General features: G+C 42.6%; 1 protein-coding gene across 13 annotated transcripts; it reads left to right on the forward strand.

The window, feature by feature from the left end:
- The first annotated feature begins 15,216 nt into the window (after window positions 1-15,216).
- On the forward strand, window positions 15,217-23,832 carry LOC127293055 (uncharacterized). 13 transcript variants are annotated; one of them, XR_011742594.1, is made up of 12 exons: window positions 15,230-16,680; window positions 16,759-16,869; window positions 16,956-17,043; window positions 17,119-17,184; window positions 17,389-17,491; window positions 18,070-18,156; window positions 20,071-20,176; window positions 20,496-20,717; window positions 21,001-21,108; window positions 21,623-21,695; window positions 22,859-22,941; window positions 23,417-23,832. XR_011742594.1 is itself a non-coding variant. In XM_071818674.1 (10 exons), exons 1-4 carry the CDS (start codon window positions 16,387-16,389, stop codon window positions 17,399-17,401), a joined length of 471 nt encoding a protein of 156 aa, XP_071674775.1. In that variant the 5' UTR covers window positions 15,217-16,386; the 3' UTR covers window positions 17,402-17,491; window positions 18,070-20,176; window positions 20,496-20,717; window positions 21,001-21,108; window positions 21,623-21,695; window positions 22,859-22,941; window positions 23,417-23,832. The 13 variants fall into 13 exon arrangements, 4 of the variants coding, with proteins under 4 accessions (XP_071674775.1, XP_071674776.1, XP_071674774.1 ...); XR_011742596.1 differs by having other exon boundaries at window positions 20,074-20,176; XR_007845562.2 differs by lacking the exon at window positions 18,070-18,156 and having other exon boundaries at window positions 15,230-16,011; window positions 16,239-16,680.
- The last annotated feature ends 1,140 nt before the right edge of the window (window positions 23,833-24,972 follow it).

Consider the following 24,972-nt stretch of genomic DNA (forward strand, 5'->3'; position numbering starts at 1 on the left):
TCCGTCTAATGTAACATCAACTCCTTCGCTCAATATATGTCCGTCAGATGCACTCCCTACCGTGTTACCAAAGGATCGCTAGAATCACCGGAAATCAGAACAACGAGATCTAAGAACCACCGGACAAACAAGTCAAAATAGGAAAGAAAAAACACAAAACAGAATATTGAGGATTTTATACACAATTAATTAATGGAAATTAATTATCTTTCCAAAATACTCTCCACATGCTAGGTGGTATTGAATGTCATTCTCCCTCCCTGTTCTCTCTACGCTCATTGCCTTTCTCTCCCTTGTTTCTCCAATCATCGGCGCGGCAGCGACGGGTACCAGCCTTGGAGGCCTCGTCGACGGGAATGATGGCCGGCGGCAGTGGCTCTCGGGAAAATAAGCAAGGCCGGAGCGGAGGGAACCAGGGGCGGCCGGGTGGGTGCAGCAACTCGCAGGGGTCAGGGGCGGGTTTGGCGGCTCGCAGCCTGCGACTCACAGGCGACGCAGCGGTGGGAACCCGGGGCGGGTGCTGCGGTGATGGCTCGCAGGCCGGCGCGGCGGCGAGAATCAGGAAGGGAGGCGGCGGAAATCAGGTAGTCGGTCCATGTCCACTCCGATTTGGCCTCCTTCCCCATTCGATTTGGCCTCCTTTCTCCAATTTTGCAAGGTGAGACGTACTGTGTTGAATACTCCGATTTTGACCAGGGACTGCTGTTTGTTCAATATGATTAGATAAGACCACATACAGCCTATGGGCCAATGTATCAAGGTGAGATAATAATAGCATAACTTATACACGAGAGATGTACACATATAACCATGACTTAGTAGTTATTATTTTAGGTGAATCATGTCTTATCTTCTCTGATTCTAACCTGAATTAATTGTGATACAGGGATCGCTGTCGCCGTCTCCCCATTCCAGGACCGCCGCGCGGCCACCCCAAGGCTCAAAGCCACACCAGGGAGATGGGTTAGCTGGCTCATCCGTTGCGACCACATCGACGTCCATACATACTCCTTCCAGTGGCCGCGGTTTCCGGCCACATTCTCTCTAATATGTCCCTTCCACATCTGAATTCTGTTAGTACTACATATATGTTTAGATTGATTCATGGGTTAATTCAATTCAATCATGTCTTGTTCCGTTCGTTTGCAGGAGATGAGGTGAGCCTGCCATTTGCATTGTGCCGCTCTTCCATACACGAATACTTGGGATGGGATAGCGTAGCTCCAATTTTGGCTTGAACTACGATTCCTGCATATTGAATTGGACGCTACCGGAGTAATGTAAATTTTGTCCTACTTTGAAGGTTATCCTATATGGCGATTCATTTATGTTTGTTTAAGTTTGCATACTTTATTTTTGAATCTCCCACAACTGGGTTAGCGCATGTTAGCTATTACATCTGGTGTTCTTACAGGTCCTGGAATAGCTTTGTTTTACTTGCCTTAGATCATTATTTATTATAGTACTTTATACTACCTCTAGACGTTTTTAATGACGCGGTCAGTACCATATTTCTGAAGGATGCTAGCCTAAAAAGTTATTCACCCGCGTCCATTTAATCCGAACGGAGGGAGTAGTTTTTTTTGGTGCACAGTCTATAACTCCTTTCATTTTTTAATCAATGCAGCTATGAATTACCATTTGTTGTGATGCTAACAAGTTATGACATAGCCTTAATAAATCAAGACTTTCCTTGCAGAAATTCCCTGGCTCCATGGTGATTGATGAGGCCAAGGGTCTTAAAACTCCATCAATTATATGTAAAACTGCTGCTTTGTTTCTAAAATAAATCACTTCTTAACTAGGGAATTGCATGCCTTTGATTGACACACTTATTCTGCATTTTCTTTAGGTACTGTATGCTAACTATTAAAATTTAGTGGCCACATGGAAACTGCAAGTTATGACACTCATTTTTAGTTTATTTGATACTCCCTCATTTTAGTTCTCGCTAATATGGATGTATCTATAAATAAAATGTGTCTAGATACATCCATATTAGCCACAAGTAATATGAATCGGAGGGAGTACCAAATTCTGGTCATCAAAGTTTGGTTTCAATTTTAACTTTTCTTGAAGTTTCTACATAAAACAAGAAGAGAAAAAAAAAATAGCAGATTGAATTTTATTTATAGGAGTTGGGCATTACAGAAAGCAAGTGTGGATGTCCGGTGGTCATCACATCAACGTCTTGCTAGGCATTACCGTGCAGATGTCCAGCGGTCGTCGCATCAGCGCCTTGCTAGGCCCTAAGTCGAGGAAGTGAGGATGTCCACTTTCCAGCGACACGTTCGTAGGCCCACAGAAGTATCACCCAGTATTGTGTGGCGGCCAATGATACACATGTGACATCATCTATGTTTTCGTCGATTGTGGATTCCTTTATAGAAAATTTTGCTGCTAGCTTAGGAAATTAGTAATAGAAAATGGACAATGGAAATAAAATTTATACTATTCCCAACGCTATCATGAAAATGCTCTCCGTTGCTTCAAAAGAATAAATAAAATTAGCATGCTCTTATTGCATTGTTTCTGAATCTTCCCCGCCCGATGAGAGGTGGGAGATGTGGGCATGGTAATGGTAATGCGGCCACAGGTCACGATTTCTAGGTCGATGGATGAGAGTATTCCTAGGGATGGTATGGTAGCATCTTTGGCAGATGAAACAACCAACGTCTCTGCTTAGATGTGTAAGCAGCACACATGGTAGAATATGCAAGGTGGTTTAGAAAAAATAACACATTGATACTATGGCTTAGAACTCTTTGAGCTAACAAAGAAGATGCAATGTGGTTTAGCTAACAAAAACAACGGCACCTCAGGCTTTTAGGTAAAAATTAGATACTTTGCAAGAACAGATGAAAAAACTAACTTAGATCTTATTGTTGGCATTTCTTTAGAGTAGGAGCATAAAGATAGAATGGGTTTATATGATGCAGTAACAACCATATGGTGATCAATATTGAAAGAGGGTAATATCCACTTTGTAAAACTCACATATTAATCCAGTGAAGTCCTGTAATTGTTCCTGTAATTGTGTATATTTTAAATTATCACATGAAGTGCTTTCACATCTTGATAGATGTGGCATTGTAGGTTCAGTTGCTCCCAGGGCTTAAGACCATGTTGGGCACGACATTCACCTCTGAACCGCTGGCGCCTTCGTCGGAGTTGATGATCCTCATCATGAGTTGCTTCAATACACATGAATATTATATCTTTCAAAATTTAATGGATGCAAACATATTTGAAGATTAAAATACATGTGCATTTATGCTTACACATGAGATATTTGTGATGATATAAATAGATTAAAGTGTAGAACAGGAAGATTGTTTTAAGACATGGAAGAATTTTACCTTCCAGGTCCCAGGGCTGGCATTAATTACACAAGTGAAATGCACGATTTTCTGGTCTTGGTGACTTTAATCTGCAGGTTTATCAACACCTTTATGCATAGCAGGTTCCTCGGCAGCTTCAGAAAACACTAGAATCAGCTCTCAACCAAAGGTGTGTCAAGTTTAGTATCAACTGGAATGTAGACTTTGATGTTACATCATCCTGTTAAGTTAAATATCAGCATAACGATCCTGAAAGTGAATTAAAATATATGTAGCTACAGTATACATAAAAACTTTGTGTCAAAAAAAAGTATACATAAAAACAGTGAACAACTAGCTAGATAGGAGTATTTACTTTTCCACACACTGAACTTCAGAATTTTCCTTCTCAGCAACCAGAAAATATTAGAGTTCAATCAGATGATCTGCAGAAAATACGAAATATCAGGGATAAGCAATGACTGAACCACTAGCCTAACTTCACCGTCAGTTTGTTCTACAATACATTAATTTCTTAGTCAATAAGCCATTGCCGCACAAGAATCAACAAAAAAAAAAAGAATGGTGAGATTTCAGTTCCATGGACAACACAACCACGTCATGTGTACTTGGCTCAAATCAATCAATCAGATGATTCTGTACAAATAGAAGCAAGATCTTGGGGCTGGCCAGAAGTGAATCACCTATGGAATCCGAGTTTGGTCAACGTGGAAAGAGATCGTCAGAAGTGGCGGACATCCAGACGGTGTCATGGTAGAGCTGCACCTCGAAGTACGACTGAGCGTGCACCATCATGTACTGCAGCGGCTCCGCGCCGCCGTCAGCCAGCGAGAGGATGGACGAGGAACGGCGACGGATCATGAACGGACCAGCCACCGAGGCGCACAAACCGGTGGTGCTGTCTCTAAGCCCTCGCTACGATTCACCTACTTGTCCCGCAGGAGGAGGAGGCCTACGCCGTGGAGCTCTCATAGGCGAGGTGGCCACCGGCCAGGAGTGGTGGAGATTAGGCGGCAGGGCAAGCAAGGTCGGGAGCAGAAGGAGGGCACAACCGTGTTGCCTGTCAGGGAAGTTAGTAAAGTTAGTAGGGGGCGGAGCTACACCAGGGGAGAAGATGTCGAACGAGAAGGAATGGAATGGAATGGTTCCGTCCCGAGGTCACGGAACGATTCCGACCCTGTGTTCGGTTCGGAAAGGAACGAGAAACGGAATGGTTTCAGATTGTGTTCGGTTGGAGGAACTAGGACGAACAGAATAGCCATAATCAAGGTTAAAATGCTAATAATTTGAGGTTAGGTTTAATCTGATGGATAGCTAGCAGCAATCGCCCGCTTGCTGCCTTCACGCGTCCTTCGCGCCGTCAAGAGCTGCGCATGCCTGGCTCCGTCGCGGGTGCTGGCCGCCAAGAGCCGCTGCGCGTGGCCGCCGATGGGCCGCGGCTGCCAGCCACGCCGCCGCTCGAGCTAGCCGACGGGAGTTGCGCGTGCCTGGCCTTGCCACGGGTGCTGGCCGCCGGGAGCCGCCGCGCGTTCCTGCCGAGAGCCGCCGCGCCTGCTCGTCGTCGGCCTCCTCGCGTGCTCGCAATCCGGCGCCGTTCTCACCTCAGCCGCCGCGCCTGCTCGCCGTCGGCATCCGCGCCTGCCCGCCATAGGCATCCGCGCTTGGGCGCCGTCGGCCTCCTTGCGTGCGCGCAATTCGGCCTCCTTGCGTGCGCGCAATTCGGCGCCGCGCCTGCTCGCCATCGTCCCACGCATCTACTGAGAGGACGGGGAGAAACGGTTAGGGAGGCTAATTAGTTTTTGAAGGGATTAGATGGGCTGGTCAGCTAGCCGTTCCTCGTCGTCCGGCCGATTTGGTGGAACCAGTGCGTTCCGCATCTGAGCGGAATATTCTCTTTTGTGGAACCAGTTGATTCCGTTCCTTTGGCAAACCGAACATGCGAACAGGCTCCAAGTACAGAATGGTTCCGTTCCATTCCTCTTCATCCCAGAACCGAACACACCCTAAGTGAAGGTGAATAAACGGGACACGAGTGTCGTGTCCGTGTGTAGTCTACCATTTCTTTTTGTTTTGCAGGTGAGAGAAAATATACTCTTTTAGCAGATTTCGAGCTAAGAAAAAAATATATATCTCGAAAGCCAATGCATCCAACAGTGTAAATTTTTAGACAATAGCATGTGTACCTACGATTCCGACTTCACAATATTTAAATTTTCAAGACTTTATTTTTCTGTAGCAATGCAAAAAAAAATCATTTTTTTAAATGTGCATCCTTTGGAAGATTATAAACCGTTTGTGGACACAATAGATTCGACCTGACGTTGTTTTGGTGGAATGAAAAATCAACGGGTTTTACACGATCGAAGAAATTGTCGTTGTTCTTTCTATACATGTTATACATGTTATGTATGATTAAATATAATTGTTACCTCGTAAATATTTTTCTTTTGGCGAATGATACTTAAAAAAGTCAGCAGTGAAAACTTGAGTTTGTGTAAAGGCATGTTAAGCGAGCGGGTTCAACTCGCGAACTATTCGCAACTGAAGGAACGGTCCTTTAACAACAGTAATGTTGCCACGCCGGTACTTAGCGACCCATAGATCGTGATCCTAAAATTGTAGATATTATTAATATGTGGTAAATGTTGACATATCAAGAAAAAGAATAGAGACCGTGGCAACGCAGGGGCATTCAACTAGTGGTGGTAAGCTACGGCCCATGACGCACTTCTGCGTGCATCCACGCGCTCACGTACAATGAATGTGTCAAATAGGAGCACTCGAAAAAGTCTATGTGAGTCAAGCTGGAGTGGGAGAGTTGATAGCATAAAACTACTATATTTATGCTAAATGTTTATAATATTACCATTTTAAAAATTTCAGCAAAAATTTGTCACTCTACTCAATTTTTTGCGCACTAAAACTCAAATTAATCTGGATTGACTCGTGGGGTACAAACGTCAAGGCAATTTTGCTGAGGTGGACTAAGTCCCACTTGTTAGCCCAATTAAAAATATAATGATATTCTAAAAAATATTAAAATATCCAAAAAAAAAGGAGGCCACCAACCATCCCCGCATCTCTCCTCTCAGCCGCCATGGCTGTTGGCTCTCCTACACACCGACGGTTGGCAGACCCTCCTCCCCGCTGACGAGCATTATCGTAGCCGCACACGTTGACTACGGCCAACGTGGCCACACGCTTATGATTCTCACAGACAACCAGTGCTTGCGCTCCTCACAGTTGACCCGCCCCACCGTGGCCCCTGTAGGGCATTTATGCTCCTAATCTTTATAATGGTATTTGGTGAATACAAGGTTAGACAAGACTAACTGTTTGCATCAAGTTTATCTATAAGTTAAGTCCTTTCTCCTATTTGGTATTGGGTTATGGTGCGAAAAAGGAAAAAGAAGATTGAAGTAACTCGAAAATGAAGTCGGGAATATCGCGAAATGGTAGGTCTTCCTTTTCTGATTTTGTTGAGTATAGGAACCCCACACTATTAAGAGGGGATCGAAAATTTTATTTGATACTTGGCTCAAACCAATTTCTCTTGCTTTCCATCAAATATCCTTGCCATTTCCATCTTGTTATTCTTCTACTTCTTACACAAACTCCAAAAGAAGACGCATTTTTATCTTGTCTTTCTTTGGTTGCCAAACATCAAAGTTGGCCGGTCATACCGAGCGTCAGGCCGGTATGACCAGGTGCCTAGCCTTTTTGGCTCTCTCCCAAACCAAACTGGCCGGGCATACCGGGCCTCGGGGTGGTATGACAGGATGACTTGCTTTTTGGTCTCCTCCCAAACCAGTGAAATCGGCTGGTCATATTGGGCCTCGGGCCGGTATGACCGGGTGCCTCGCCTCTTTGATCTTTTTCGAACCAGTGAAACTAGCCGGTCATACCTAGCCTGACCCTCCCCCTTTCGATCTTGCCCGAACCAGTGAAACTGACCGGTATGACCGGGCTTGGAGCCGGTCATACCGACCACCATTGGCCTCCCCTTCTTCCTCTCTTCGCGCACACAGTCAGCCCGACCGGTATGACCGACCCTCTCCTTTTGACTTTATTCAAAAAAAATAGGTAGTTTTCTATAAATGGAAGGGGCCAATTTGGTGGATCGCTGCTTGATTCATTATTTTCTGAGATCCAAAACAAAGTTCTTCATCTCTACATGCTCTCTTGCAAACTTCTCCGTCAATCTTTTGATCCAGAGAGATTCAACCAACGAATTTGAGAAAGGATCCACCCAATCGAAAGATATCTTCCTCCTTTCCCTTTCCACCGAATAAATTTGTGATTTTAGCCTTGTGTCAAGTTCAAGCTTCGATCTTTTTACTCTTGGAAGTCGAGGACTCCTAGGCGGTAGCGGTCGCCGGGAGCAATCGCCTTGTGATTACACGGAAAGTTTGTACGGGATTGGAGAACCCCCCTAAGGCCTCCACTAGTGGATCGAGCTTCTACTACGTGGAAGAAGCTCACGGAAAAGACGGTGAGCCTTTGTGACATTCGGGTTCCTTTGTGGTAACCGCACCGTTCCAACGGTGACTAGCTTCCCCTCAAGGAAGTGAACATCGGGATATATCGCCGTCTCCGCGTGCTTCGGTTATTTCTACCTTTTACTTTACTTTAGCCTTCATGCTTGAAGTTGTTTATGCTTGAAGTTGTTTATCGCATCATATTGGTTGTCTCACCTAGTTTACATTAGCCAACTTTATTTTTCCGCAAAAGCCTAAAATTACAACAGAAGTGATTAAAATCCGCCATTTCAGCTACTACAATAGTGTATTCCATGGCCCCCTCCTCGTGGAAATTAGTTACTACTTGAGCCACCAAAAAAATTGGAATTATTCCTTCCTCTAATACATATTCATACAGAATTCCCCTTGGAGTTATCGTGTCATTAGCCTAGGATTTACCCTTTTAACCATAGGTATTCTTTGTGGAGCAGTATGGGCTAATGACGCGTGACGTAAACTGAAACCAATAGGGAAGAGAAAAGTCAAAGGAAAACTCTAATATAATAGAAAATGAAATGAAACGGTCGACCCAGACATAGACGGTCGACCCAAGTGGCAGGTTTGAAAAAGGATCTTAGAGTGTCGAAGTGGAATCGTAGAGAGTGATTTACTCTATAATGGATAGGTAGAGCCAAAGAATGTGGACTATACAAGTTCACAATACCTTTTAATGAAAGAAAGACCCCCTCTAGATTACCGTCTCTATCCTTTCAGCCCCCTACGTTGTAGGCCCAGGAACAATGATACATTCGGATATTTGTTGAACCATTGGCACAAAAAAATCATTATATAGCGACTAAATAATAAATGTTGGAGACAGAGGTTAAATGATATTTTTTTTTTACATATGTATTAAGACGCTCGGTCTGATTTCAAAATTGTCCAGAGTTTTTAATGTTATGTTCATTGCAAAATGATGAGTCTCCTTCCGTAATTTTTCAATTACGAGTACCAGAATTGAACGACATGAAAATTATCGATTCTCAAAGAAATGTTAGAGCATCTCTAACAAAGCCTGTAAAAAGTGGAACTGAAAAACACGAGTTCGGTGCACCGAACTCGTATTTACGGGCCGAAAAATGGCAGGCGCAGAACAGAGCCCGTAACGAAAACCGAATAACAGCGGGCTCTGTTCTGCGCCTGGGGCTTCCGAACCCGTAAAAACAAGGTTTATGAAATTGATTTGCATATGATCGATCAAAGCTGAACATTTAAAACACAAACAAATCATGCATAGTTCATAGTGCAGACATCAAATAACACAACCAAATGACACAGTTCATAGTTCACCATCAGATCTAACCGTCGGCATCAAACATAGGCAGTACCGCCATCAGCACCATCGGTAGTACCTCCTGGAGTCACATCGGCACCACCTCCTGGAGGCACATCGGCAGCAGCAGTTGCCTCTTGACGAGCAGCTCTTCGCCTCGCCGTGATTTCCACCGAGGTCTCCTTCCACCACTCCAGCTGAACCTCATTCATTTCCTTCGTGTTCATCATCAAGATTGCCCTCTCTTCGGCCAATAGTAGCTTCGTTGCTTTGGCCTTCTTCACATCGATCCTCATCTCCTCCAACTTTGCTTTGGTCTTTGCTTCCTCTCGGCTGGCTTCAAGCTTTGCAAGGCTCACCTCCTTCTTCGTCTCGATGATGACACGTTTGGTCTCCAAAGTCTTGGTCGCTATCACCTCCTTCAACTTCATCATTTGATCAAACTTGTCCCTCAACAATGCAGCCTCCCCCTCGAGCCTCATCCTTTCCTTCGCTTTCTTGTTCCCCTCCGGCTTGTCGGCGTTCCTGCCATCTGCTAGCGTGTAGTAGCTTCCTTGTGACGGTAAAGCACTCGTCTGTTGGGAACCCCAAGAGGAAGGTATGATGTGTACAGCAGCAAGTTTTCCCTCAGTAAGAAACCAAGGTTTATCGAACCAGTAGGAGCCAAGAAGCACATTGAAGGTTGATGGCGGCGAGATGTAGTGCGGCGCAACACCAGGGATTCCGGCACCAACGTGGAACCTGCACAACACAATCAAAGTACTTTGTCCCAACGAAACAGTGAGGTTGTCAATCTCACCGGCTTGCTGTAACAAAGGATTAGATGTATAGTGTGGATGATGATTGTTTGCAGAAAACAGTAAAACAAGTATTGCAGTAGATTGTATTCGATTAAAAGAATGGACCGGGGTCCACAGTTCACTAGAGGTGTCTCTCCCATAAGATAAATAGCATGTTGGGTGAACAAATTACAGTTGGGCAATTGACAAATAGAGAGGGCATGACAATGCACATACATGACATGATGAGTATTGTGAGATTCAATTGGGCATTACGACAAAGTACATAGACCGCTATCCAGCATGCATCTATGCCTAAAAAGTCCACTTTCAGGTTATCATCCGAACCCTTCCGATTAAGTTGCAAACAACAGACAATTGCATTAAGTATGGTGCGTAATGTAATCAATAACTACATCCTCGGACATAGCATCAATGTTTTATCCCTAGTGGCAACAAAGCACATCCACAACCTTAGAACTTTCTCGTCACATCGTCCTGCATTTAATGGAGGCATGAACCCACTATCGAGCATAAATACTCCCTCTTGGAGTTAAGAGTAAAAACTTGGCCAGAGCCTCTACTAATAACGGAGAGCATGCAAGATCATAAACAACACATAGGTAATAGATTGATAATCAACATAACATAGTATTCTCTATCCATCGGATCCCGACAAACACAACATATAGCATTACAGATAGATGATCTTGATCATGTTAGGTAGCTCACAAGATCCGACAATGAAGCACATGAGGAGAAGACAACCATCTAGCTACTGCTATGGACCCATAGTCCAGGGGTGAACTACTCACTCATCAATCCAGAGGCGACCATGGCGGTGTAGAGTCCTCCGGGAGATGATTCCCCTCTCCGGTAGGGTGCCGGAGGCGATCTCCTGAATCCCCCGAGATGGGATTGGCGGCGGCGGCGTCTCTGGAAGGTTTTCCGTATCGTGGCTCTCGGTACTGGGGGTTTCGCGACGAAGGCTTTAAGTAGGCGGAAGGGCAGGTCAGGGAGCGTCGCGAGGGGCCCAGGAGACAGGTCGGCGCGGCCAAGGGTGGGGCCGCGCCGCCTACCCTCCTGGCCACCTCGTGGCCCCACTTCGTTGACTCTTCGGTCTTCTGGAAGCTTCGTGGCAAAATAGGACTGGCGTTGATTTCGTCCAATTCCCGAGAATATTTCCTTACTACGATTTACGAAACCAAAAAATGAAACAAAGAATCGGCTCTTCGGCATCTCGTTAATAGGTTAGTGCCGGAAAATGCATAATAATGACATATAATGTGTATAAAACATGTGAGTATCATCATAAAAGTAGCATGGAACATAAGAAATTATAGATACGTTTGAGACGTATCACCATCCTTCTCGTCCTCGGTGTCATCGAGCGCAACCATCGCAGCCTTCTTCGGAGCGACCTCTTCATCCCTCAACTTCCACTTGGGAAGGTGTTGGAGCATGATACGTCTCCAACGTATCCATAATTTCTGATGTTCCATGCTTGTTTTATGACAATACTTACATGTTTTGCTTGCACTTTATAATGTTTTTATGCATTTTACGGAACTAACCTATTAACAAGATGCCACAGTGCCATTTCCTGTTTTCTGCTATTTTTGGTTCCAGAAAGGCTGTTCGGGCAATATTCTCGGAATTGGACGAAATCAACGCCAAACCTCCTATTTTTCCCGGAAGGCTCCAGAACACCGAAGAAGAGTCGGAGAGGGGCCAGAGGGCCACCACACCATAAGGCGGCGCGGCCTAGCCTGGGCCCGCGCCAGCCTATGGTGAGGCGCCCTCAGGTGCCCCCTTGCGCCGCCTCTTCACCTATAAAACCCCTTTCGACTTAAAAACGCAGTACCAATTGACGAAACTCCAGAAAGACTCCAGGGGCGCCGCCGCCATCGCGAAACTCCAATTCGGGGGACAGAACTCTCTGTTCCGGCACCCTGCCGGGACGGGGAAGTGCCCCCGGAAGCCATCTCCATCAACGCCATCGCCTCCATCATGCTCCGTGAGTAGTTCCCCCATGGACTACGGGTTCTAGCTGTAGCTAGTTGGTATTCTCTCCCCCATGTACTTCAATACAATGATCTCATGAGCTGCCTTACATGATTGAGATTCATCTGATGTAATCGGTGTTGTGTTTGTTGGGATCCGATGGATGATACATTATGATTAGTCTATCTATAAAGTTTGTGAAGTTATTGTTGCTGCAATCTTGTTATGCTTAATGCTTGTCACTAGGGCCCGAGTGGCATGATCTTAGATTTGAGCTCTATACTTATTGCTTAGATTGTATCTACAAATTGTATGCACATGTCACTGTCCGGAACCAAAGGCCCCGAAGTGACAGAAATCGGGACAACCGGAGGGGATGGCGGTGATGTGAGGGACACATGTTTTCACGGAGTGTTAATGCTTTGCTCCGGTACTCTATTAAAAGGAGTACCTTAATATCCAGTAGTTTCCCTTGAGGCCCGGCTGCCACCGGCTGGTAGGACAATAGATGTTGTGCAAGTTTCTCATTGCGAGCACATACGACTATATATGGAAAACATGCCTACATGATTAATGAATTGATGTTCTTTCTTAATGCTTTATCAATCCTATCAATTGCCCAACTGTAATTTGTTCACCCAACACTTGTCACTTGTTATTGGAGAGTTACCACTAGTGTAGATCGCTGGGAACCCCGGTCCATCTTTCATCATCATATACTCGTTCTACATGTCACTGGAAGTAGTATCAACTATCTTCTGGTGCCATTACCTCTGTGTTACTATTACTGCTGCTGTGTTACTGTTACTATTGCTCTCATATTACTTCTACTTTCACATCACCCCTGTTACTAGTGCTTTTCCAGGTGCAGCTGAATTGACAACTCAGTTGTTAAGGCTTATAAGTATTCTTTACCTCCCCTTGTGTCGAATCAATAAATTTGGGTTTTACTACCCTCGAAGACTGCTGCGATCCCCTATACTTGTGGGTTATCAAGACTGTTTTCTGGCGCGTTGCCGGGGAGGCATAGCTCTACTCATAAGTTCACCTGGGGAGTACACTCTACCTCTCTCTCTGTTTTATTTTATTTTGATTTGCTTAGTTTACTTTTTCCTAGTTTACTTGTGCTTAGTTTATTTCTGTCTAGTATTATTTTGCTTAGTTTACTTTTGCTTAGTTTATTTTTGTCTTGTTTTATTTGTCTCATATACCCAAAAATCCATAAAATTTTGAAAAATCAAAAAATTAAAAACTGCTATTATGGGAGAACCAACAACCTACTTGGAGCTTATAGAATGTTATAATAGCTATAGAGAATCAAGAACTGGTAAAGTAATGAGTGCTATGATAGAAAAATTGAATACAATGGCTAGAATCTTGCTTAGACGCCATGATATAAACTGTTGCTCTAAAGAGGACACTAAACATCTTAAATTTCAATGTGGCTTTAGTGAGGAATTTTTTATTAAGAGCTATAATCGGAATTGCTATATTCATTATGGGTTCGAAGAGGTAGAACAATTTGTCTTATTTATGGGAGCCTCCGAGATAGAATCCTTCATGGTTGAGAATTATGAAACTTGTGCTGTTTGTAAGGACCTTAAAGATTATGTCTCTTCTATCCTTAATTGTTGCATAGAATGCCACAGTGATAATCCTTATATCATTGATTATAAAGAGAGACTCATTAATGCACAAGAATGCACTCGCAATTTGCAGGAACCTGTGGAAGAAGAAATTGATGAACCTGAAAGCTCATTGGATGAAAAAGAGGAGGAAATTGATGAACCTGAAAGCTCATTAGATGAAAAGGAAGAGGAGAGTGATGAACAAAAGGAGGAAGAATGGATTAGCTACCCATGCCAACCTTCTAATGAGAGTAACTCTTTATCTCTTACACTATTTGATTGTCCTCCATGCTTACCGAAAGAGGTTGAATGTTATGTTCCTGTGGATTCTCTTGAAATATTTCCTATAAGAAAAACTTGTGAGAATAATTATGCTACTGTTATATATGATAATCCATGCAACTTTGATAAATCTTATGATAATGCTTTGTTTGTGCCTGATGTTGAAATGCATGGTACTAAAGAATTTTGCTTGGCAAATGTTTATGATAAAGCTCTAGATGATGGTCCTATGTTACTTGATAATATTAATTATACTACTAATGAAAATGGGATTGGAAAAGTATTGACTTTATTTAAGAGTCCCATATCTCTTGAGATTGATCGATCACCTTGTTATATTATTGATAAAAGTGAGTTTGGAAGTTTTGATCTTACTATATTTGAGCTCGATAAAAATTATGTGTTTGGAAATCATGAAAATTATGCTGCATGTGATAGTTATATTGTTGAGTTTATTCATGAAGCTACTGAAAATTATTATGAGAGAGGAAAATATGGTTGTAGAAATTTGCATGGTACTAAAACACCTCTCTATATGCTTAAAATTTTGAGGTTACTCTTGTTTTATCTTCTTATGCTTGTCACTTTGTTCTTCATGAATTTATTTGTGTACAAGATTCCTATGCATAGGAAGTGGGTTAGACTTAAATGTGTTTTGGATTTGCTTTTTGATGCTCTCTTTTACCTCTACTCTTGTTTCTTGCGAGTGCATCATTAAAACTGCTGAGCCCATCTTAATGGCTGTAAAGAAAGAACTTCTTGGGAGATAACCCATGTGTTATTTTGCTACAGTACTTTGTTTTATATTTGTGTCTTGGAAGTTGTTTACTACTGTAGTAACCTCTCCTTATCTTAGTTTTGTGTTTTGTTGTGCCAAGTGAAGCCTCTAATCGAAGGTTGATACTAGATTTGGATTTCTGCGCAGAAATAGATTTCTATCTGTCACGAATCTGGGCTGTTTTCTCTGTAGGTAACTCAGAAAAATATGCCAATTTACGTGCGTGTTCCTCAGATATGTACGCAACTTTCATTAGTTTTGAGTTTTCTGATTTGAGTAACGGAAGTATTTATTAAAAATTCGTCTTTACGGACTGTTCTGTTTTGACAGATTCTGCCTTTTATTTCGCATTGCTTCTTTCGCTGTGTTGGGTGGATATCTTTGTTCCATTACCTTCCAGTAGCTTTGAGCAATGTCCAGAAGTGTTAAGAGTGATTGTGTCATCTCTGAACATGTGAGTTTTTGATTATGTACTAACCCCTCTAATGAAGTTTATGAGAAGTTTGGTGTGAAGGAAGTTTTCAAGGGTCAAGAGAGGAGGATGATATTTCTCCTATAAATGATGCTAGAGTACCCGGCCATCCAGGCCACCTGAGAGGGGCAAAACAATCTTGTCCATCGGTTTCACCAGCTACAGTAAATTCCAATCCCGCTTTTCACCACAGCCGTCGGATGTAGTAATTTTTTAATCACCTTTTGCTTGTCCCGTCGAGTCCATGACAAACGGGACCTTATATGTGCGGGGCCTGCCGGTCATAGGCAGCCACACAGGCTCGTTCATGTCACCCTTCTCGTTTGGGGCAGTGAAAACCTAGACGGGCCAGTCTCTCCTCCCCCAATCCCCACCTCCTCTCCCGTCCCCCAATCCCCACCTCCTCTCCCAACCCGTGCCGCCGCCTCTCCTCCTCGGAAGAAGCGCCGTCCGTCACCCCGCTGCACCGGCGTGCGGCGAGATCAAGAAGGATGGCCGCAGCGACCGGAGGCACCGAGCGCGGCCAGAGACGGGCCGACGCAGGGCGGATCCGCGACGACCGGAGGCGGCGGTGGCGGCGGCGACCGGTGGCGCCGGGCGCGGCCAGAGACGGGCCGGCGCTGGGCGGATCTCCTCTTCCCCAATGGAGCTCAAGGGGCGGCGGGCGCCTCCTCCTATTCTCTCTCGTCCATCTGCCTCTTCCTCTCCCATCCCTGCCATCTCTCTTCCTCCATGGCGCTCCAGGCTCTCCAAATCAAAGCAGCAGCGGGAGGAGCTCGCACACGACAGGAGGGGGGCCCACGGGTTGGTGCAGCGGATGGTGGCCGCAGAGGACGATGGTGCGGCCTCAGGTGGTGGACGGTGGTGCCTGCCGAGGCATCGACGCGGCGGCTTGGCGGTCAGAGCCGCGTCGGTCGTTTCCTCTCGGGGCTCGGTAAGTGCCTCCATCTCTGCCACTTCCCCTTCGCACGAGGGCCCCTTTCAATGCCTCCCCCTCTCTCACTCCATTGCCTATGCTATTGGTAGGCTAGGCTTTGTGCAACTGAGAGACAACAAACGTGTTCTAATTCATATGATTTATGTGGATCCATAGTTTTCCGTTGATTTTCTATATGATATCTGAGGAGAAATAATTGGTTACCTTCATTTTCTGAATATTAGGAGGGGAGGCTGCTGTTTGGGAGATGCCATTCATGGTACCAATTCTACTGGCTCGATAAATCTTCTCAAATCCCGATCCCAATACAGTACCATTATTTAGTGCACACATTCATGAATAAATTTGGATTCTCAACTTCTCAACTTCTCGATGGACGGCGAGAGGAGGCGTTGCAGGAGGAAGTTGGCGGCGCGCCGGTGGAGTCGGCAAGGCGGAGGGCGGCGGCGCGTCGCCACAGCCGGCTGCTGCGTTTCGGAGGAGGCGCAGCAGGAGCTGGCTGCTCACCTGGCAGCGCCTCTCCCATCACCCGCAGGCCGCAGCGGACGAGAGGCCAAGCAGGGGAAGATGGGGGTGGAGACTGAAGGCCACGACCACCACGCGGGCGCAGCAGATGGCGAGGACAAGGGAGGCGGCGACCCCCACGCCCTCTCATCCCTTACCCATGTTGGTTGCATATCTCCCGTTGAGCCCTTGTTTCTTCTTCCTTCCCTACTTCCTAATTGCTGATGAAGGCTGATACAGGTTGGGTGCCCAGGAGACAGAAACATTGCTATCCATGTGTCCTGCTGCACGTGTTGCCGCTTCTGAAGCGATGGAGAGGAGCAACGGATGGGAACATGGGGTGCTTGATAGGTAATCTACGATCCATCTCCTATTTTTCTCACGATTTGCCCTGTTCATTTTGGCTCAAGTTGTCTGCTCTTTTGCGACTTGTTCAGCTAAGATCACGTGTGCACTGTAAATGGCAATTAATCAGGAAGTTTGGATTAGTTAAAGCACTGACTTAGTTAAATCTGCAGGCAGATGGTATGGTTAATAGTTAATTTGTGCAATATGAATCTGCTCAGAATTTTTTCATCATCAGTTGGACATGTCTTGCAGGAGTGGATTAATTAGGTACGAGCCCAAGCGGAAGGCTTCAGGCACGCCTCACTTAGGTGGAAAGAGGTGCATCCTGATGAAGACTGATATATTTTGGTTTCTGTTTTCTACTTCGTACCTCCATTCAGGCCAACTTTGTGTAGATTCGGTAGAACACAAGCGGCAACAGCTGATTGACGTTCCTTTCCTCTATGCTGAAAAACATGCATCCCCCTAACAGACAAGCTCGCTTTCTTTCTATAAGTTTGTGATCTTTCATGCCTTTTGCAGATGGAATAAATAAATAAAAGAACGGAATTCACAACAGGATCTGTCTTGGTCTAGGTAGAAGAATTTGCTGCAAGCTGTTGGCCATCGTGGCCCAAAGCACCAGGTACATTCAATGCACTTCTGGTTCTTACATATTAGCTTTGCTTCATGATGTATTTGTTATTTTTTCCTCCACATGTTTTCTTATGGGAGAACTATCAAGTTTGAGTATTTTTGATACATAAATAAATACTCCCCATGTTCATTAATATTAGACTGTTTAGACATTTCAATGTGGACTATATACGGACAAAAATGATTGAATCTACACACTAAAAATAGACTAGGTATGGATCAAAATTATTGAATCTACAAAAAGCTAAAAGGTTGAGTAGTATACATGGGCCATGAAATATCCCCTTTGTTTACTAATGTATGCTAGATAATTGTGGCCCAATTCCAACTCAAACTTTACAGTTTGTTTAATATTAAAATATGTCAAATCAGAGTTGTGTTGTGGACAGAAAGATGACTAGAACTTAGAATTAAAGATGTTCAACTATGGTACTACTTGATGTTTGGATTTACTTTTGTGAGGCACTAACTGTTAAATTGGCCATCGTGCAAAGGTTTGTAGATGGTGATTTCCATTGCCTTGTGTCTCTAATTTCAGTTCTCTAATATATTTGCTTTTCCTTTGAGGTGTGAGCTATTTGCTTCTAAATGGCCAGTGGCAACAGCACTTGTATATGGGCCAGTAACAATGATATAAATTTTTTGTGATATATGGTGGGTTATCTCACACCTTTTTTGGCCCTTCACCCGCTTGATTTGAGTTTTTTAATGGAATCAAATAGTGTCTCTGCATCTTAACAAGCCATCCATTGAATGATTCCCACATCCATTGAACATATTCGTTAATGATTCACATGCCTTCAGTCAGCTTTGCACTATGGAGATCACTGTTTCCTATTTATGCTTATTGTTTTATTGAGTTTATAAAGCACTGTAGATTTTGAATATGCTCTGAGTTTAACATTCTTTTGGTATGTGCCTGACAGGGGTAGGTAAGAAACAACCCCATTTTTTGCTCAGGCCTAACTAAAGATTATGTCATCCAGCTTTTGTGGGCAGTTAAAAGAGCAACCCTATTCTCAGTAAATTTTGCTTGCCTGTCAGTATATTTTTGGTTGCATTGTGTGCTTCAGTCCCTCTGTTTTATTCTGATTTGAGGCCTTCAATCCCCTTTTGGTTGGTTAATAGTTGGCGCTACTCTTTTCCTTCATTCAGCTTGTTGTTCTGATTGAAATTAGGAAAAATATATACTACCTCGGGACGTAAATAATAAACGCGCCGGCAAGCGAATGATATGCGTGCATAGCAGGATGTATTGCGTTCAGTAGAACAAATTAACAAAAACATTATCCATTATATCGATTGTGCCAAATTGAACATAATGGCCTCTGTGGTGAGTTGCCGGTACCATCATGTTCGTTTCCTTCTTAGCTTGGCCGCGTTGCATTTCTCTTTCTTTTCTTCGTGTTTTCCTCCTTTCCTCCTCTGAATTTCTCCTCTGCACCTCATTCCTTTATTTCTCGTGCCATGGTCTGCCATGGTCGAATTATGTAGGTAAAAAACCGAGTCTCCTGTCATGTGATTAACTTTTTAGATACCTCCTAATTTTTGTGATGAATTTATGTGGTAGATTTCTTTTGGTAAATCTGGGACGCCTACAACTGATGGGAAATGAACTTGTTAGCTCTGTTTAATGTAATGACATATTAACCTATGCAGATACTGGACATAGATGTTTTTGTTAGTAACCGCAAATGTTTAGTTTGATGCCATGTCATTTTTATGAATTATGTGAGAGCTTCAAATGATGTTTGTACCAGACCGTGGGCGTGGGGGATGGTCCTGATGCATGGCTAGCCAGTGTAGTTGTGGGGGTAGGAATACAAAAAGGAATATACTTTGATCGAAACCACGAATTACTTTGATATGTCCTGTCAAGGCATAATAATAGAGCAGGTGCTAAAATCTCACCCATTCCTCAATTAATTTGTTCATGCAACTAAGGAAGATGACCGTGTTTGCTATAGGTACATAGAGATCTCTAGGCACCTCTTTGGTTTAAAACTTAAATTTACCCAAAAAAATCTTTGAAGAATACATGCTTCCCTTTTTTAGTCATCCTATGGGGTTGCCAACTATTGGTGCAATAATTGAACATGATTCTTGCTGATTATTGTTACCAAGCAAGTGGGCAGACATGTTTTATGTGCATTGAGTGAACTGAATCTGCTGGTTAGTTAATTTTGGGAGTTTCTCGCAAAAAAAGTTAATTTTGGGAGAGTTGGGTTAGTGAAGGTACATCAGCTTCTCCAATAACATTTTGATCCGTGTTGGTTCATCCTAAAGATTATTCATGCTTGGCTCATTTGTACATATGTGTGCTTGTCAAGACAAAGGCAACAAAATTCTGAAGGTGGTAATTTTTTGTTCCCATATGTGAATGAATGAATACTACTTCCTGCAAAATCTGTACTAGGCATCAGATACTTTGCAGATTCGCTATATTAAAGCATGGTTAATGCGTAGTTCGGAGGTTCTGGTTCTCATCTGCATTCCATTCTTGAGTGCTTTAGCCATCATTGTTTGAAACATCTTAAAGCCTAATGTTGCAATGATATGACGGCCCAGAAGGAGTACCTAGCGGGAGCGAGCTAGGTGGAGGCGTGAATTGAGCGCTGGTGCCGTGGAAGCGAGCGTGGGTCACGGGCGCAGCTGAGCGGTCACCAGCGTCTGAGTAAGTGATTTGTTTTTTCATAAGATGTAATGTCTTCTGTTCAGATGAATTAAGCATAGATGAATAGAGGTTGGCGGATGGGTCCAGGTTTGACCACCAGATGTTTGTTTTAAAGCGTTGCTCAAAGTGAGATTTATTTTCTTGATGCCTATAAATTTTATTTACTTTAGAACACTGTAAAAGGTAGCATGATTTTTGCTCCTTGACAGGTTACCGATTCTGGTTCTGGTTCTTTGTCGAGTTTTTTTTAGCTCCATGAAGTGTTATATTAGGCACCATTTCTATTCTCTTGATTCTCTTATATTTGCTGGTCATGTAGATAAATTCCACCTGCAACACTAATAAATGCACAATCAGAGAGAAATGTTGAGAAAATAGAGGGCAACAAGTGCCTCGCAACTGGCTGAAAAATCGCACCGAATGGAGAGAGCGTTGCGTCGACCAGGGACCTGATCGGGTGTATGGCACCATGTCATGGAGGGGCACTGCGGCCTGTGGCCCAAGGCGCAACAATTTTTCTCGATGCCCACATACCTCCCAGGTCAATACGGATGACATTGCTATGGCGTAGTTGGCTATCTGAATATTCATATGATTGCAACTATTTTTTTGTACTCAAAGAAGGAATGGGTTTCGTATGTCTTTATTTTTCGGGCAGTTATTTTATGTCATTCAACATAGATTTCGTATTGATTATGTATCCTTTGCATATATTCACCCTGCAATATTGTTTTTCATTATGTTTGTATTTAGATTTTTCTTATTTGACTATATAGGTGCTTATAGCCTCTTATGCTTGTTTTTTTACACGTCTAAATATGCAGGTTGTGGTCGCATATTCAAATTTGATGTCGTTTTAGCGCTTTGCTTCTGAATATCAGCACAGGGACTGACATTCAGGGTTTCAGGGATTCAGAGAGCCGATACTTTAGGTATTGTTTTATTTGCATGTGTATAGGTCTATCATGAACAACCATTTTTTCCCGTTTTCTTCTCATGGGTTTATGGGATCTAAATAATATGTGTGCTTAGTCCCAGATTTTCATCGTCAGTATAAAAACTGACAATGGTTTGTGCTATGCACGGAGTAGCTTTACAACGCTCTCAGAAAAGGAGTAGCATTACCAAGACAGACATGAGCATGGCTAAAAGCAAGGCATTACTGTTATAATTCAGTTTGTTGTACCGTGCAACCTGCTATATTTTGTACCGTATTGTCATGGAAGTATTTAGATTTCAATTTATAATACCCCTATTGGTACTGCGAAAAATAATACCCTATTAGCGTGGGCATACAAGCTTCATTTGTTAATATCTCCCATGCTCATTCATATTGTGCAAGTAAAGTGAAAAAGGTTAATGGAATCTTTCGAACAAGTTTGTATTTACTCTATAAATAGTGTGTATTACTGAAATATAAATAAGAGAATTCTTTTCTATTTTCAGCCAGGACGGCAGTGAGTGCATGCCGGTGGCCTCAGCTGATGGACGACGGTGGCCGCCGAGCGATCGGCAGCAGGTACGAGCTCGTGTTGTCATTGGTCAGTCAATCTACATGCTCTTTTTTAGCTTAACTGATATGCTATTATGGGACGTTAGGTAAGTTTAGTCAAATCTGCTCCCATATGCAAATGCTCCTCCCTGCACTTGTGCTGCAATCACGCACTCTGCATCTCTTCCTCATCAACCTATTTACCTCTTTCAGTATTTAGCTCTGCAAAGTAGACGTGCACTTAAAAATTGGCAGTACTACCCACCGTCTCCTCTCTTTATTCCTTAAATACTTTTTTGGGTTTAAAACTTCTTCTATCCAATGATGGTAAAACTTTGAAAACCCATAGATTAAAGTGATAAGTGAATTAACTTGTGATGATAAAAATAAAGATATTACTAGCCATCTGTATGTTAATTATTGTTTCAAACATAGCAATGAAAGTCTATTTAAAATTCCAAGCAGGTAGTTCTAGATACTTTCTTAAGAAAACTATGATCGTTTGATTCATGGATAGCTTAGTTAGCAGTATGATGTAAGCAGTGTGCTTCTTTGCTTCAGCTTTAGAAATTAGCTCTGAATAATTGCGTATATGTGTGATTTTAATGTATTGCTATTCCTTTTTCTGGTACTTGCCTGTAGTTTCGGTTATTTGATTTACTATTATTGTTTGGACAACTTGTCATTTCCCCATGCTTTGCTCCTCAACCTTCCATTTTTTATGTTCAGAGCAAATAAATGATTATTACCTTCAAAATGATGTTTGCCCCACTCAGACCACATTATTTATAAGAATTCAAAATATTTACAAGAATAATTTACCCGTCCTCTGTTTCCTAATATAAGACGTTTTGGCATGCTTATTTAGCATTCCAAAACATCTTATATTAAGGAACGGAGGTTGGGGGTTGCATTTATGATGTATACATATTCTCTGATCGCAGTGATTGTTGTTAGCCATACATATATATCCTCATTAAGAGATGTGAAACAGGACAGATAAGAAAATAAAGTCCACCTTTACGTGAAAAATATCAAAGCTGGATCCACTGGATTCATCTATCTCAGATTTGACTTTCTGTGGAAAATTATAGAGGACACTATACATGATATTCTACCTATACAACCGTAAAATCAATGGATTGCCATCCTTTCAATAAAAAGTCTGAAGATATTGTATTATGTTTCAGGTAACAAGAGCAAAGGCTGCTGCTGATTGTTGGGTTCCAGGACTAGGAAGGAACACTGAAGCTTATACGTTTTAAAGGATCAGGTTTGTGTTTCCATGACCCCCGACAGCCGAAACTCATTTGAGATTAGAAGTTACCATTGTGTTCGAACCACTCTATATTATGTTGAAAACTTGATATAGCAGGCCCACAAAAGTTTAATAGGTGGAAGTTGTAGATTGACACATCAGAAAGCACCATGCAGAGTGTGCAAGATCCTCCATTCTAATGGGAAATTTGACATTGCTAGAACCAACGATATTCTGAATTTGAGTGTTCTAGAATACCTCAATAGTAAGTCTCAAAAGAATAAAATTGGTTAAATTAAAGGTACAGTTGAAAATTAGGTAAACCTGACAAAACAAAATATAAATGTGGGTCTATCTGGAATTATACTATCATATAGGAAATAATATTACTGTGTTAGCCTTCGGCTAAGATGAAAAAAAATGGTGCTACCTTCTAGATACAAATATGTTGACAACCAATAATGTGTAGTTCTACCTTTTCTTTTTGCAGTTTTGGTGTTCCATCTTCTCTATCAAAGCCATAGGGCTTGAACCCGCTGCTCCGCTCTAATATGGCAGCAGCTGGGAGTTGGTGACAGAGCAGGTTTGGACGGGGCTACCTTATCGGAGACCTGGGTGGTTTGGATTTCGAATGCCAAAATCCTGTTTTTTTGGTTTAATCCATTTGCCTTATTTATATGTACTTTAGCTCCCCAGTTATATTAGCTATTTAGCTTAGACACTATCAGAGTATTTGTTAAACATGGTGCAAGTGTTATTTGTTAAATGCTTCTACTGTCGCCAGTTGTCTTCCTCAAACAATGCAGCATACATGTAATATTCAGAAAAAGAGTAGAATGAAACATATTATTGTAATATGAGCTATTTACTATGGTGCTACCTTTTAATTCTATCCTTTGTGTTGTATGCCAGTGTATTGCAATTCATTACTTTCTAATCAACCTGGAGTATTAGTTATCTATTTACTGTCAGTGCCTTTGTGTTTTATTTCTTACTCAAAGAACACATGGCTTTAATTCTGGCTGTCTTTGTACTGGGGCGCGACGGTGTGCTTTGCATCTATGCTTTGCAATTATACACTTCGTTTAATGCGGTGCTTTTAATTTGAGTTTGCTTTAGGATGTTTAGATGGCAATTAATTTGATGCTGAAGAAATTAGAAATAGTAGCCATCAATATTTTTATCATTGATTCCAGGATTAATAATTATTATTACTTTGATTCTCTGCATTATACAATAAATTTTTATATATAACGGTTCTATTCGTTTCAAAAAATATTCTATTTCTTCAAGACCTTAGAAGATAAGGTGTTGATTATGCTACTAAATTCTACCGGATGGACAATTATCTTAAACATTTTTATTACCCAAGCATGGCATCGGTCAACCTATCAAAAAGAGCCAAAACATGAATACATTTAAGCTTTGTATGAGTACTAAATTGAGGATAAAACTTATTTGGTTGAAATTCCAACCTGGTTTTGCCACATGCCTCCTGCCTCGTGTGAGATATTTGATAGTAATTTGTGATGTAAATAGGAGTTTTCATGCAATAAATTCAACTTTGTATCACATACTTGCGCCCCATGAGTTTGTACATAATGTTGTACTACAATGTTATTGGACCTTAGCTAAAATCTGCAAAATGTTCATACAAATTTCACCACTTAGATTCTGGAATATATTTATAATGGTCACAATATATTTATAATAGTTACCATCAATTGATAGAGGTCTTAAATTGTTGTATAATAACCAAAATTTGACTGAGAATGGTTGCAGCGTTACTGATGAGTGTGTCCAAGGGGTTGGAGGAGGAAGAGGAGGATGTAGGTGGGGCGGAAGGAGCTGTTGCATCGGAGCAAAAGGGAGTAGCCAAAGGAGGATGGAAGGGCCATCGAGGACATTTTCTCAAGCGCACACCGTCGGATGCTATTATAACTCATCCTGGATGGCCACCCAACCAAATGCCCTCCCTTTACCACTACGGTGGCAGCGATGGCGGGAAGAGCATAGCTCCACTCCGAGCCTCCGGTGTTAAAATAA

Source organism: Lolium perenne, chromosome 4, assembly GCF_019359855.2.
Source record: "Lolium perenne isolate Kyuss_39 chromosome 4, Kyuss_2.0, whole genome shotgun sequence".
NCBI lineage: Eukaryota > Viridiplantae > Streptophyta > Magnoliopsida > Poales > Poaceae > Lolium > Lolium perenne.